This window comes from Charadrius vociferus, unplaced genomic scaffold (assembly GCF_000708025.1).
Source record: "Charadrius vociferus isolate BGI_N301 unplaced genomic scaffold, ASM70802v2 scaffold147, whole genome shotgun sequence".
Taxonomy (NCBI): Eukaryota; Metazoa; Chordata; class Aves; order Charadriiformes; family Charadriidae; genus Charadrius; species Charadrius vociferus.
The window spans coordinates 5,298,462-5,311,102 of NW_009649570.1; the positions used below are offsets into that span (position 1 = coordinate 5,298,462).

Sequence of the window (12,641 nt, forward strand, 5' to 3'; positions counted from 1 at the left end):
CCTGTAGTCAAAACCCAGTAATATCTAGTCTTAGTTTATTTTCTTCCATATCAGAGAGTCTCCTCCAAAAAGTCTTCCTAAACATTGCCACTACAGTTAGCCAATTAACCAAATGCCAGTATTTTCAGTATACATTCTTATTTACCACACTTCCTGACAAAACCAACAGACCAGCAAACGACCTATCTGTAGCTGCATTTAGCTGCTATTACACACCTACATTAAAACACATACACGACAGCTCTACTTCAGCAGCGTTTACACCAGAAGTGCTCAAAACCAGCTCCACACACAACCTGAAGGTAGGCTGCACACAGCTCTATCTTTTCAGCTCCTCATCTACATAATCAAGCTAAGAGATTCCCAATTACATTTTCCTGCAATTATGAGAGTAGTTACCAGAAGGACTGAAGCTGGGAATGGAGCCATGGTGGGACCCTCCAGTCAGAAATGGGACTGGAAAGAGAAGCCAGCTGGTGAAAAAGGTCTACACTGGGAATAAGTTTGAAGATACAGTGCTGGGCTGGCCTCTGGTATTCTCTGCAACCTCAACACAACTGCATGCTCATACTTGTCTTCTTCATTTGGATTTACCACCCCTCAGAAAAACTAGGGACATTTTGAAAAGCTTTCCAAGGTCTGCCAGGCTCACAGGTTGAGGGAAATTACCTAAAAAAGGACATTACAGAAGCCTGAAGCCATGACTTGACCGGTCCCAAGATCAATACAGCAAATCCCTATTATAATTTTCCCTTAAAGTCAGTGGAAAATTCTCCAAATGCAGTAAATAAATTAAATATCAGTTCCACATATTCTCTAAATTCATAATTTCATGGGTCTTTTAAAGGATACATAACTTCTTTTTAAAGAAAAGATCAACTTCAAAAATTAATGGGTTTAGGTTGAAGGAAAGGTACGTGAAAGCAACTGGAACTGACTCTAAGACAGCTTTTTCTCCCCTCCATCTTAGCCTGGCTAAATTTATGGTCCAATTTCAAAAATGGAGAGCAGAAACATATGGGAAAGCATGCCAGCAATTACTTTTCCGTGCAGTCATTGACTCCCTATGTAAATCAGAGGCTTACAGGTACAAGTGGCTTGGTCATGGTACTAAGAGGTATCTCGCTGCCCGAGATACCAACTCTTGTGCTTGGAGGCTCTGATTCATCACCAGAAACAGCTCATCATGGGGTAGATTCAGTGGTTTTGAACCCTAGCTTGCACCTCATGCTTCTACGAGGGTCTCACCTCTGCTACAGGGATGTAGCAATACTTTGCGTTGCCGCGCCATCCCCAGGCTGTACAGCCACCGGGAACCTCACCTCCTGATGTAGGCACCTGCTCCAGGTTGAGGGACCAGCTCCTTCCCCTAGTGCCGCGACAGAGGCAGCCCCTCACAGGGGCTGAGCCCTGCTCCCCCATGCCCCGCTCCAGGCGCCCAGGTAGAAAACCTGGTTGCAAAGAGGGTTTTTCTGCAGCTCCTCCAAGTGCTTTGGCAGCTTAGGAACCACGTAAACAGCAGGACAGATAATAAGAAATCTGACTCAGAGGGAGAAGTCGCATGTCCTCCTGCAACTGAAGATAAACAACGCTGGCAAACAACAGTGGCTTGATAGCTGAGTGATAGGCTTGGACAATAAAATAAAGTATCTCGAGAGCAATAACGTTTACAATAATATAATTCTGAGCTACTGAAGTATACACAAACTAACCAGTGAGCAACGTTATAAAAAATAAAGTGATATTAAATAATCTGTTCAGCCTTTTTGTCACCTGCAACAAATTAGGCTTTCAATATGCAAAACATCTTCCTTCCAGAAAAACAAATGATCATGATTTCATTTAATTGTAATTTAATGAGGCATAATGTATTTTTTAAAGTGATATACACCAGGTGTGTGGTGAGGAAACTGGCCCTGCCAGACAAACCCTACTGTTTCTATTTTTGAGAAAACCCTAAAGCCAGCCAGGGACTGTTTTAATTTCTGCAAATTATATTTCTGCTGGAGGGGGTGAGGGAGGGAAACCCACAGCATTGGTACATTTGTTATAAAATTCCATTGGCTAAATTAGCTCATTCTGACTTACTTACATCTCACATATTTAAAAAAAAAATAAATAAAAATTGGCAGTTTGCAGAGTAACCAACTCTGCAAACCTAAAAGATGATCTTCAGGGACTAGAAAGTGTCAAACTGATTTTAAACAGCCAAACAGGTCTTCTATACTGAACACAGCTCTCAGGATACATTTTAGTACACGTAGCTTGATAATATCTTTGCATTTCCACTCTTGTGCATCATTTTTAAACCAGCTGCTGAAGAGGCAACAGATGAAAAGTTTAATGTTCACACAGGCCGTGCTCACAAATGAGGCGTGCGCTCACCCCGAGACAAGGACTCTGCTCAGGCACAGTTTGGTTTGCCCTTGGAACTTGCACCATTTTTAAAATTACACACTGGATCCATAATTGACTTTAAAAAAATAACACCAGTAGTGGAGAAAGGAGCACATGTCCAAACAAAACAAAAAAGTCACTGGATCTATTTAAGGTAGGATTAATTTTGACAGTGTTTTTTCAAACTGGCTGAAATGTAGTCCTTCAAGCCAGCGAAGTCACTGTTGTGGGGGTTTGCTCTGCACTCGTTCCATGAAACCCCATTTGTGAACTCATTTCTTTTATTTTTATTAACTACAGGATTTCCAGGACAAACAACTCAAACCTCAGGGCAAGAAATCTTTTTTTTAAAGCAACTTCTGAAAGATGATGCAGTACAACGTAGAATGAATGTTATTCAAACTGACTCCTACATCTGAAGGACCAACGGACCAGCCTTCGAAGCCAACGCAAAGGCTTGACCAAAGCCCACAGAAGGCGAGCGAGGCCGTTCTGCCTTCTTCCCAAAGGGCTTTGGCTCACGCCTGGGAAGGGTGTAAATGAGATCTCAGTGGGACAGCAGACTGCACTCCCAGGGACCGAATGCAGGACAGTTTTGCAACCAGAGCTTTTCAAAAGCAATCTGGATGGGAGCGAGGAGGTCATGCTGGAGTGCAGCCCAGACACCGATGTCCTGGGACAGAGAAGGATGACGGCCATCAGGCAGCAGGAGATTTGCAAGCACGGGCCAGGTCCTCACATGAGTCAGGCCCAATGACTTGGATGGGAGCTGTGTTCCACCTCCAACAGACCTAAGCAATGAGTCTACGAGAGCAGGCACCAAGGTTAAAAAGGTTCAAAACAGTCTTTGGACAGTTGAAATGCTGGCCAAGGCAAAAACTTAAATAAACCCAACTAATGTGCTAAACCTCAGTTTTTATGTTCTGTATGAGGAGATTATATATATGAAGGACTAAAAAAGCATAAACACTTTTTTCATACTTTCAGTTTATTGTGCCTCTCCATACTTCAGCTATTGCCAAAAGCAACAGAGAAAACGCTGAAATACTACAAAAATATTGCTCCTGTAGTACTTAAAGCTCCAAGTATTTTAAGCCCAGTATTTGTAACTGACAGTCCCATAGAAAAGCTATTCTGCTTCCCATCAGGTATATCAGATCAGGAATCAGAAAATGTAGGGAATTATTCAAATTCAACATTTGCATCTCAAAGATGATTATGTAAACCAGTCCCGTCTCAGCATCCCAGTTCAGCACACAAGGCCTATTTCTAGCCCAGAAGGCAGCACTCAGGAAACCCCTGGTTAGCCACTCATTCCTACTGAACTGCACTGAAATCCCACCTTCAGCATACAACAACAAACTTGATTTTGCCCAGCTAAAATGACTGTTTAAAATCATTTGCTACTTGCAACTGAAAGCTAGAGGAGGCAGGTCAGCCTGGGGAGCTCTGCAGCAGAAGCACCAACTTCTCATAACCCTTCAAGGAAATAAAGTGCCTCCACCTGCTGTGTTTTTCTCACATCAAGGCAGGCTTTTACCATGACATCTCTTTGCCTCTCTGCATTTACTCCAGGTCCCCTCTTCCACATTGTCTTCTGGCCTGAATAACATACATTCAGCAATTCAAAAAATACTTCTCTCTGCCTCTAAGTATACAGCACTCGACAAGAACCTCTATATGAAGTACTTAGAGGCATCTTAGAACTCAAGCTCATATTCAAACGCTCACTGCTTTGTTTCCATTCCCTTGCACCTCTTCCTAATTCCAGCTAGGATATGAAGCAGAAGTGCTGGAAGTCTCTTAGAAATGGTTATCCTTGGCAACATGTCCAGTCCAATTTTGCTGAGCTAAATTGCTTTAGATAATCAGTGGAAATTTTTGAGTGGTTAGCCAAACTAAGCACCTTCATATCCGTCTTGTCAGAGTTTCCATCAGGCAAAACTGTGTTTGCACCCTGTTCCCTGACCATCTCTTCTGTCTCAACGGGCAAAATGTGTGGTGCCACATTCGTGTCAGTTCACATGAACTTCAGAACTAGAAGGACTTTGACTGATTTTCCATCAGCGTGAATGGGAGACCAGCTGTCTCCCAGTACCCTTCAGTGTAGCTGAATGCATCACACCAGTCCCTCATTTGAAAGAAATCTCCTGATCTCTAGATTCACTGCCTACAGCCAGAGTATGAGCCTCACTCTTAAACTCATTTAACTAATGCTAAAATACATACATCTCAGGAGAGAGCTGCTTAGGCGCAAAGCATTTAGAGGCTGATTTGAATAAAACTTATACAGGGTGCAACAATGACAATTTGATTTTTATTATTAAAAATGAAGTGTTTAAATCCTCAAAGAAAATGCCTTTATTGCATTAGTTTAATAAAGCCTCTTTTTTATTATGGTATCTCTTTTTATGAGGGAAGACAGGATGTGCATGTGGAGCTGAATGTGGATGCCCGGGGAAAAGGAGGCAGAGAAAGACCTACCACCTGCAGCCACGAAATGCCACCATTTATATGACATGAATGTCAAACCTTTGTACTTAAATATGCTGGAAAACGAGGAAGACACACAGCTCGTGCACACTCTGTATATCCATGCATTTGCTTCCAAGGCTCAGGACTCCCGTGCATCAGCTGAGCAGGCAGAAGCCGCCTCCTACAAGCACACATTCTGAAAGCCTGACTCACATGCTACTTAAGATCTTTTCATTCAGCCTATTGAATACAATTAAGTTAATTGAAACTGAAATTTTGGGCAGTGCAAAACCCACTGTTGGAACAAATATCCCATGTACCAAAAATCTGCAATTTATTAAATTAAGCACTTCCCTTACAGACTGCCTTCTTTCCTGTGAGTGCAACAGAACGCTGCTTGTGCCACATTACACACAAGAATAAAACAAGCAGGCAGCATGAAAGGGTTTCATGCAATAAGAGAGAGTTTTCTATGGGGAAAAAAAACAACAAAAAATCCCCCCCAAAACCAAAACCAGAACCCTCGCTAATTGAAAATCCGTGCACAATGGGGCAGACACCATAGCGATGAATGCAGCATGACTGTCTCACTAGATAGCAGGCAGAGAATTAAAGCTGTTTGTCTTCCTCTCACTTAAGTTAAAGGGAAAACTATTTGCAAAAGGAATTCTGTCCAGGATTTGGCTCACAAGCAAGTAGAGGTGGAAGAATCAGTTATTTCAACAAACCATATTTCTAATCTTAAAGCCTCTTAGAGGACCCTTATCTGATCCCACTTCAGTTTGGGGGAATTTTGCCAAGGCAAGCAAAATTAGACATAAATGAGGAGTCACCACCCACCTCCCTCCTTGCCTGCCTCCAAAGCCTTTCTTTGGAGCTTCCTTACCAGCGACGCTCCTGCTTTCAGAGCCCCCAGCCCCTCTATAACTGACCGGCGACACCTTTGCACGCTGCAGAAGCATTACGTCCCCCTTCCTCGTTGCAGGAGCCTGGACTTGCTCACAGTCGCACCAGAAGTCTGGGTACCATCCCGCATCAATCCTGCGTTTCCCTACGCCTCAAAGCACTCCTGCAGCAGAGGTGCGACCAAATCCCTTGAACAAATTGGATCAGTTTAGTTTATTTCATCATGAATTTCACTACATCCAAGGCCAGCAGAGTTTCCTGTGCTGTTACTTCCTTTAATCCAAAGAGGCACAGGTAGGCACCAGCTAAGCGGGCAGGAGCTGAGCTGGGTAAGCGCTGCCTTCCTATCTGCTGGCTGGAAAGCCAACACTCACCCGGAGATACTCCGGGCAGGAGGGAGGGAGCAGTGCTCTTTGGGAAGAGAGTTATAAGCAGCCTGAACATGCCTGGTGTTTTTACCCAGCTCTCTTTGTATCTGGCACCACAACTGTTTCATTCAAAAAGCCTCAGGTTCACGGATATTTCCAGTTTCTGAGGCTGTTCAGTAAAACAAGCACTGGCCACTCGCCCAAACGTTTTACTAGTTTTGGCTATTATGTCAAAACATTGGCAAAAAAAAAAAAAAGATGCTTTAAAAAAGAAAAAAGAAAGATATAAACAGAAACACTCATTCAGTCTATAGACTTCGCAGTCCACTGGGCACTCCTGAGGAAGAGAGAAGCAGTTCCCTGGTCCAGTGATTTGGATTGTCTGGACTCTTACAACAGCCCGACCAACCGCCCTGACTACAAGTCCATGAGCCTGCAGCAAAGAGAGACACTAAGCAAGCAGGTAGAGGAGGGAGAGTACATTCATTTTCCTTGTGGAAAGCAGGATTCAAGTGACCTCTTTTCCAGCTAGAATTTTGAAAAGCACAGACCACTTCACACCTCCAGATTTGCTAAAAAAACTTTCCAGAGAAAGACAAGGTAAATCTGAGATAGCATTTTCATGCATTTGCTTTAAAAAAGTCCTCTTACTTCTGTAACCACCACCACCTGCCCATTTCCCAGTACATTACAACCTGCAACAAACAAGCTTTGGTTAGTACAACCTTTTGGTTGCAACTCAAATGCTGTATTAGGAGACACTATAGTGCAAGAGGGAGATGACACAAGGACTCGGCCTGGAGGATGGCCAAAATCCATGTGTGTATTCTCCTCCAGGAGGAAGTCCATGGCCTTGGTAGCAGCTTTGGCCAGCAGTCCCCTTCTGTCCTGCCTCCCATTTCACAGTAGCTCTGCTGGCCAAACTGAAGGGCGCTCATGCTTTTAGAGGCTACTAGAGGGTACTAGTTGCCTCCCCTGCATCTATGTTCTAGCTGGCCTACACATGGAAGTCACCCTGATTCAAAGAAGAGGCATGCTTCAGGCAGGTAGGCATTTTGGGAGAACTCCAGCCTGCACTGACAGCCCCTTTGATTTTACTGCACTGTTCGAGACCAACAACAGACAGCTGCTCCCTCTGCGCTTTAAACCCTTCTCACCCTCTGCAGCCTGTGCCTTGCAGGCACTTTCTTCACTTTGGCCTCTTCAAAGCTGCGATTGCTTTTACAAATGCACACAAGGCAATTTCAAGTGCGAGGTGCACCTGCTCTGCCTCTGACAGATTTGCTCTTCCTGAGGATTTGCAGTATTAATCAGACTTTAACAGCAACTCCAGCGTACAGCTCGGCTGCATGTAAACATGCTTTATGAAGATGCCTTCAATTTTAAAACAAAGGTATCGGGTATGACCATGTAACTCTCAAGTGTCTGATGGGCCTCATACAGTTATCTGCCTTCCATTCAAACCCACTCATGTTCTTGCATGCAGTTTTTAAGATTCAGACAAGGATGCCTTGCTTTCCATTAGTGAGCTATTAGTTCATAGCAGCAGTATGAACAAAGGGAACAAACGATGTCAGTAAACAACACATTTAGATCAAGGAACCTGCAAATCTCCAACTTACGGGTCACAGGCCAGCAGAGCTGCAAAAGGGAGCCAAGGCCAAGGATCTTGGCCATGTAGAAGTTTGGCACAAACTATGCAATTACACGAGCAAGAAACTGAACCTCCTGCCCCAGCAATACCACTAACCACCTTAGTCATGGCAAGCTTTCTCTACTCCCTTGACCTGTTGTTCCCTGTAAGGAGCCAGTGGACCCCCTGGTTGCCTTGGAGGCAGGGAAATGATGGCCAGCTAAGTGTAGAGCCAGGAATATAGACATCCCTTGTGCGTTGTCCTCTCTGTCTGCATCATACCCATCTCAACGGAGCTCCTGGAATGGGGCAGAACATCCCCGGCTCCACTCCTTGGGCTACACAACCTTCTGGAGAAGTTTGAATAGCAATTCACTGCAGTCCACAAGAGAGGGCCATACCTGGAGTTAAAAACTGCAGTGCTGCTGGCATCCACAAGAGAAAGGAAGGCTACATAAAGCCTAAAAGGGTGTCTTTCCAACATACACCATTCTTATAATTGCTAAGCAGGTTGTAGGCAACACCAGCTTAGACAAACATGGTAGTGTGCACAACCATTTTAAATGTTTTGAAGGTTAGAACCATAGAACGGTTTAGGTTGGAAGGGACCTTAAAGATCATCTAGTTCCACCCCCCCTGCCATGGGTTGTGAGAGAATTTCTTACTCATTGGAAATGGTGTCATTAAAACCACCTTCAATAACTATATTGTCTCTGTGGGTCTAAGAACTCTCTTCTACCTGTCCTGTTTGCTGAATAAATAAGCATTTAGATTCCACAGCAGGGTGAATTAAAATTGTGACATTGACTCTCTAAAGACAAAACAAGAAGAAGGTGCAGAGGTTATCCCAAGCCATTTACTAAGAATCACTCATATACATTTTGAGGGTTTTTCATACACAGTTTCAAATAAATCTTATAATGTTTACTTTGGAATTTTGTGTTTGAAAGAAACCCTCTTCGTGGCTAGCACAGCCTGGGCCAGCTCTTAGCCAAACACCCTGTGCAGCTCTCCCGTGCACATAGCAGGTATGAAGCTGCCTGGTGTTCAGTCCCATCTCAGAGTGGGACATCAGTGGGAGCCCTGCGCCCCAGGAAATGCATAGGATTTGTCACAGAGCCTGAAGCGCTTTGTTTTCGTATGTGCAGACAACACGGCCACAGGTATAAGCAAATACTGTCTTAAGCTGTGTATTTCCAACTTTAAGAGGAAGATTCAGATGTTTCACAAACCATACAATTGCACCTCTCCTTCTTCTGACCCTCCTCATGTCCCCCTTCTCACACGCATACATACATGTGTCAGCCATTTGTTTTGACGGATTTAGCCTAGTTTGGATCAAAGCTTCCTCTACTTCATTTACCAGATTTGCTCAGATGGAAGGTCTCGGGGGAGAAACAATGTTAGTAAGAAGGGGGTTTTCAGCACTGAGTATGTAGGTCATTGGACTTTAAAATAAATTAGAGAATAGTTTATCTATTAAACAAGGCTCACAGTACATATTTCATGAAGCTATACTTAATTATGGGCTAATGTGCGCCACAGAGCTACCACGAAGAAAGATAAAGCAGTGGCCCATAATGCAGTGATTAATAGAATTATTAGCTGGCTGGCATACAGCATCTATTATTTGGTACCACCATGAGAAACAACAGATATCCAGTTTCTAAGGCTGGCACTTCCTGTGAAATGCAACAAACCCAAACATTTCCAGAGAGAAAAACACACGTCTGCACCTCCCGAGGAAAGGATCCTTGGAGGCAGCAAGGGGAGCGCAAGGGGGTCAGAACAGACTTGAACTTCCACTTCAAGGACCTTTTACAGAGTTTGCTTCTCCACCATGGGTGTGTGGGAACATCCCACATCTACTGTGCAGTGCAAGGCTGACTGCCTTAATACCTTAAACAGTCTCTGACACAAGGGGAGACTGATTTGAGTTGGAATTAAAAGCTGAGGACAGGGAAGCATACGGTGCTACAGTGATGGCTGCTAGGGACATGATGCACTATATGTAAGATGTACTAGTCAGTTATATTAAGGCCCTGTAGACTAATGAAACACAACTGCACGATGAGCTAATCTTTTATGGATGTTTAAGACTTGCCTGTTCTGGAATCACAGTCATGGACTGTATAGTACATCGTATTACTTATGATGGAGGGCTAAGAAGTAGGTAATTTCTTTCCTTTTCTATAAAATTATGTGACCGATGTTTCAAAATGAAGTGATCAAAATTGGAAAGATTTTTTTTTCTACAGAAAAGCTAGAGAAGTTAGTGCATCCTAAGATGAACGTCAGCAGGAGGACAGGAGGACTGCCAAAACCAGTGATACTAGTACCCTGAATTACAGACCCCATTTTATAAACTGAACTCAAATGTAAACTGGTTGGAGGACAGAGCATCACATCCCATTTCCAGGTGTAGTCCTGCCCAGGAAAGGTGCTTGGCACCTTCTCAAAGGACATTACCTTGGCATGTCCGCTCAGCTCTGTGCTCCCGATGAGCGAGCCCAGTCTGAACGGTTACATGCCTGGTGTCCTAAGGCATACATGGCATTTGAAAATGCTGTCAGGCGTGACTGGCCCACAGTCGCACTGCCAGGAGCCACTGAAGTTGGGAAGAAACCACATTTCACCCAAATACCTCTTTAGTGTCCTAAACCCACTAGATCTATAACAGAACACTGCAGGAGGTGTAAAAAGAAAAAAAAACCAAACCCCATCCCCACCCCAAAACCATACTGCAGTTGATTTAGTCCAGATTTCAGATTATCGGTAAAGAGTCTGGTGCAATCTCTGCTGTGGCTGCTAATAAACCACAGGCAGATGCAGTGCTGTGCCACCTCTAGGAAAAGACCACAGCAGTCTCACTCACATGCTTGCCTTTTCCCCACTGTCCTGGAAAGTCCATCTGCAATGTCTGCTCAGTGATACGCAAGGCTTGGGGTTTCCTAGACACACAGAATCAAAACCTTGCCTCCTTTTAAATACTATAGGAGAGCAGTTGATTTAACACACAAGTTGTCTGACAGCTGTCTCATTGGGGGATGAGCTTTTGGTTTAATGGCAGAGTTTGGCGTTACCAACCCAGCCCTCCCAATCCGCCTAAAGCAGAGCTTCGTGTTCAGTGACAGTGGCAAAACCCTCACCAGCAACGTTACTGCCGACCTCTTGCTCAAGTTCAGAATATGTCATTCTGTCAATACCATCTACCTTGATTATACCAGGCTTTATATACAACGGGTTATGATCCCAGAGGGATGAAAAGCTTTTCCAAATTAAAAGCAGCATTTTAAAGAGGAAATACTCATACATTCCTATGTAGTTTTCATTTGATATCCTCAAGGCTAACCCCAGAACTCAAAGTCACGTTGATTGAAGTGAATGTTTTTTCTAAGTGCAGCCATCTTATGAATTTAATGGAAGAAGGGAAGTAATAAAAATGTGCTCCATACTTTAATTAGTTCCCTCATAACATGGCATTTCCAAAATGGCAGTGCCAAAGAAAATCATTAATCCAGGAGAACAGACAAAGGTAGTGTATGGGGCAAAGGACAGACCTCCAGGAGACACACACACGTGGCCCTTGTTTTCTCCTGCTGGTAAAGCTTACCTCAAAGACCAACTCTTGCACAAAAGAAATCTGTACCAATATTAAATACAAAGCCGCTTTCCATTTCTTTGGCCTCATTATGGAGTATAATAATTGAAAGATCATACTTTGAATGCCTTGAATGTATATGGCAGCAGGATGAATGTAAATGGCCTGTTTTTCGGGACACGCATTCACCCCGGGTACTCCAGATGCCAGGCTTTAAGCTGGCACTATCATGCAATCATTTCAATATCTGCGAGTGAGGAAACCTGTGTCAGATGTATGAAAGCTAACACGATCCACTGCAAATGGCAGACATCTTTCCCAGCAGTCAGTCCTTAGGCCTACACACACTTGTCTTACACATTTCTTGTGGTCGTAGCCACTGGCACTAGTTGTGGCATTAGCTGTACCACAGGAAGGAACCGAGGAAGCAAGAGAAGCCCAAAGACACCTCTGACTCTCACAGTCTCTTGCTACCTCTTACTGGCCATCAGGCAGGGGCAGTTGTGGAAGTTTATAACCATGGAGAGGAACTCGGGGAAGAACTCATACGAGCAGAATTACTGCTCGAGAACAAAGCTCAGGTAACAGCACAGGGGTGACCACATGCAAACGAACAGCTGTTCCAGGAAGAAACAGTCTTGTTCGATCCCAACAAAGAGACTGGGAAGAAAAACAGAGGGTGGTTTGACCTGTTTCTATGGCACACCTCCTGCCTTAATCTGCAACAACCATACAGCCCCCACCGGAGCCACAACTTTGCCCCCTCAGCACTTCTTGGTAATAGAACAGAAATTGGTACCTGTGTGCGGTTGAATGCTACTCTTGCAAAGACAGCTTGAGACACACTGGCTCTCTTCAGCTCATCTCTGACTTGCTGGTAAATATCTGGAGAGACTTCCACCGATGAATTTGATGGCTCTGGTTTGACAGCTCTAGGGATGGGCGGATGATTCAAGAACTGCTGGTTGATAGCTTGTGGGTGCTGGTGAGCCAATAGCCGGCTGACAGCGATCTGTTGGTTTATCAGATGGGCCATTGCTATCTGCTGCCTCACCAGTTGTGGACTGAGCTGAGGAGACAGGAGCCCGGGATTTATCATTGTCTGCATCGTTGGCACTTGGTTTCGGATTGGAGTACTGTGGTGAATTTGGCCATGAGGAGACTGTTCGTTAGTTTTTCCCAAGGTTGCCAGCTGGTTGATATTTGGTAAGTGCATGGGACGTTGACCAAGAACACAATAGTCTGAAAGGTTTTCTCTTTC

The 12,641-nt window shown here is 44.2% G+C and overlaps 1 protein-coding gene across 1 annotated transcript in view; it reads right to left on the reverse strand.

Moving 5' to 3' along the window:
* SATB2 (SATB homeobox 2) overlaps positions 1–12,641 on the reverse strand; it is a 120,395-nt gene that overhangs the window by 42,057 nt on the left and 65,697 nt on the right. The window contains exon 6 of the mRNA XM_009890164.1: positions 12,180–12,636. Coding sequence (XP_009888466.1) covers positions 12,180–12,636 — 457 coding nt within the window. The remainder of the gene's footprint in view (positions 1–12,179; positions 12,637–12,641) is intronic.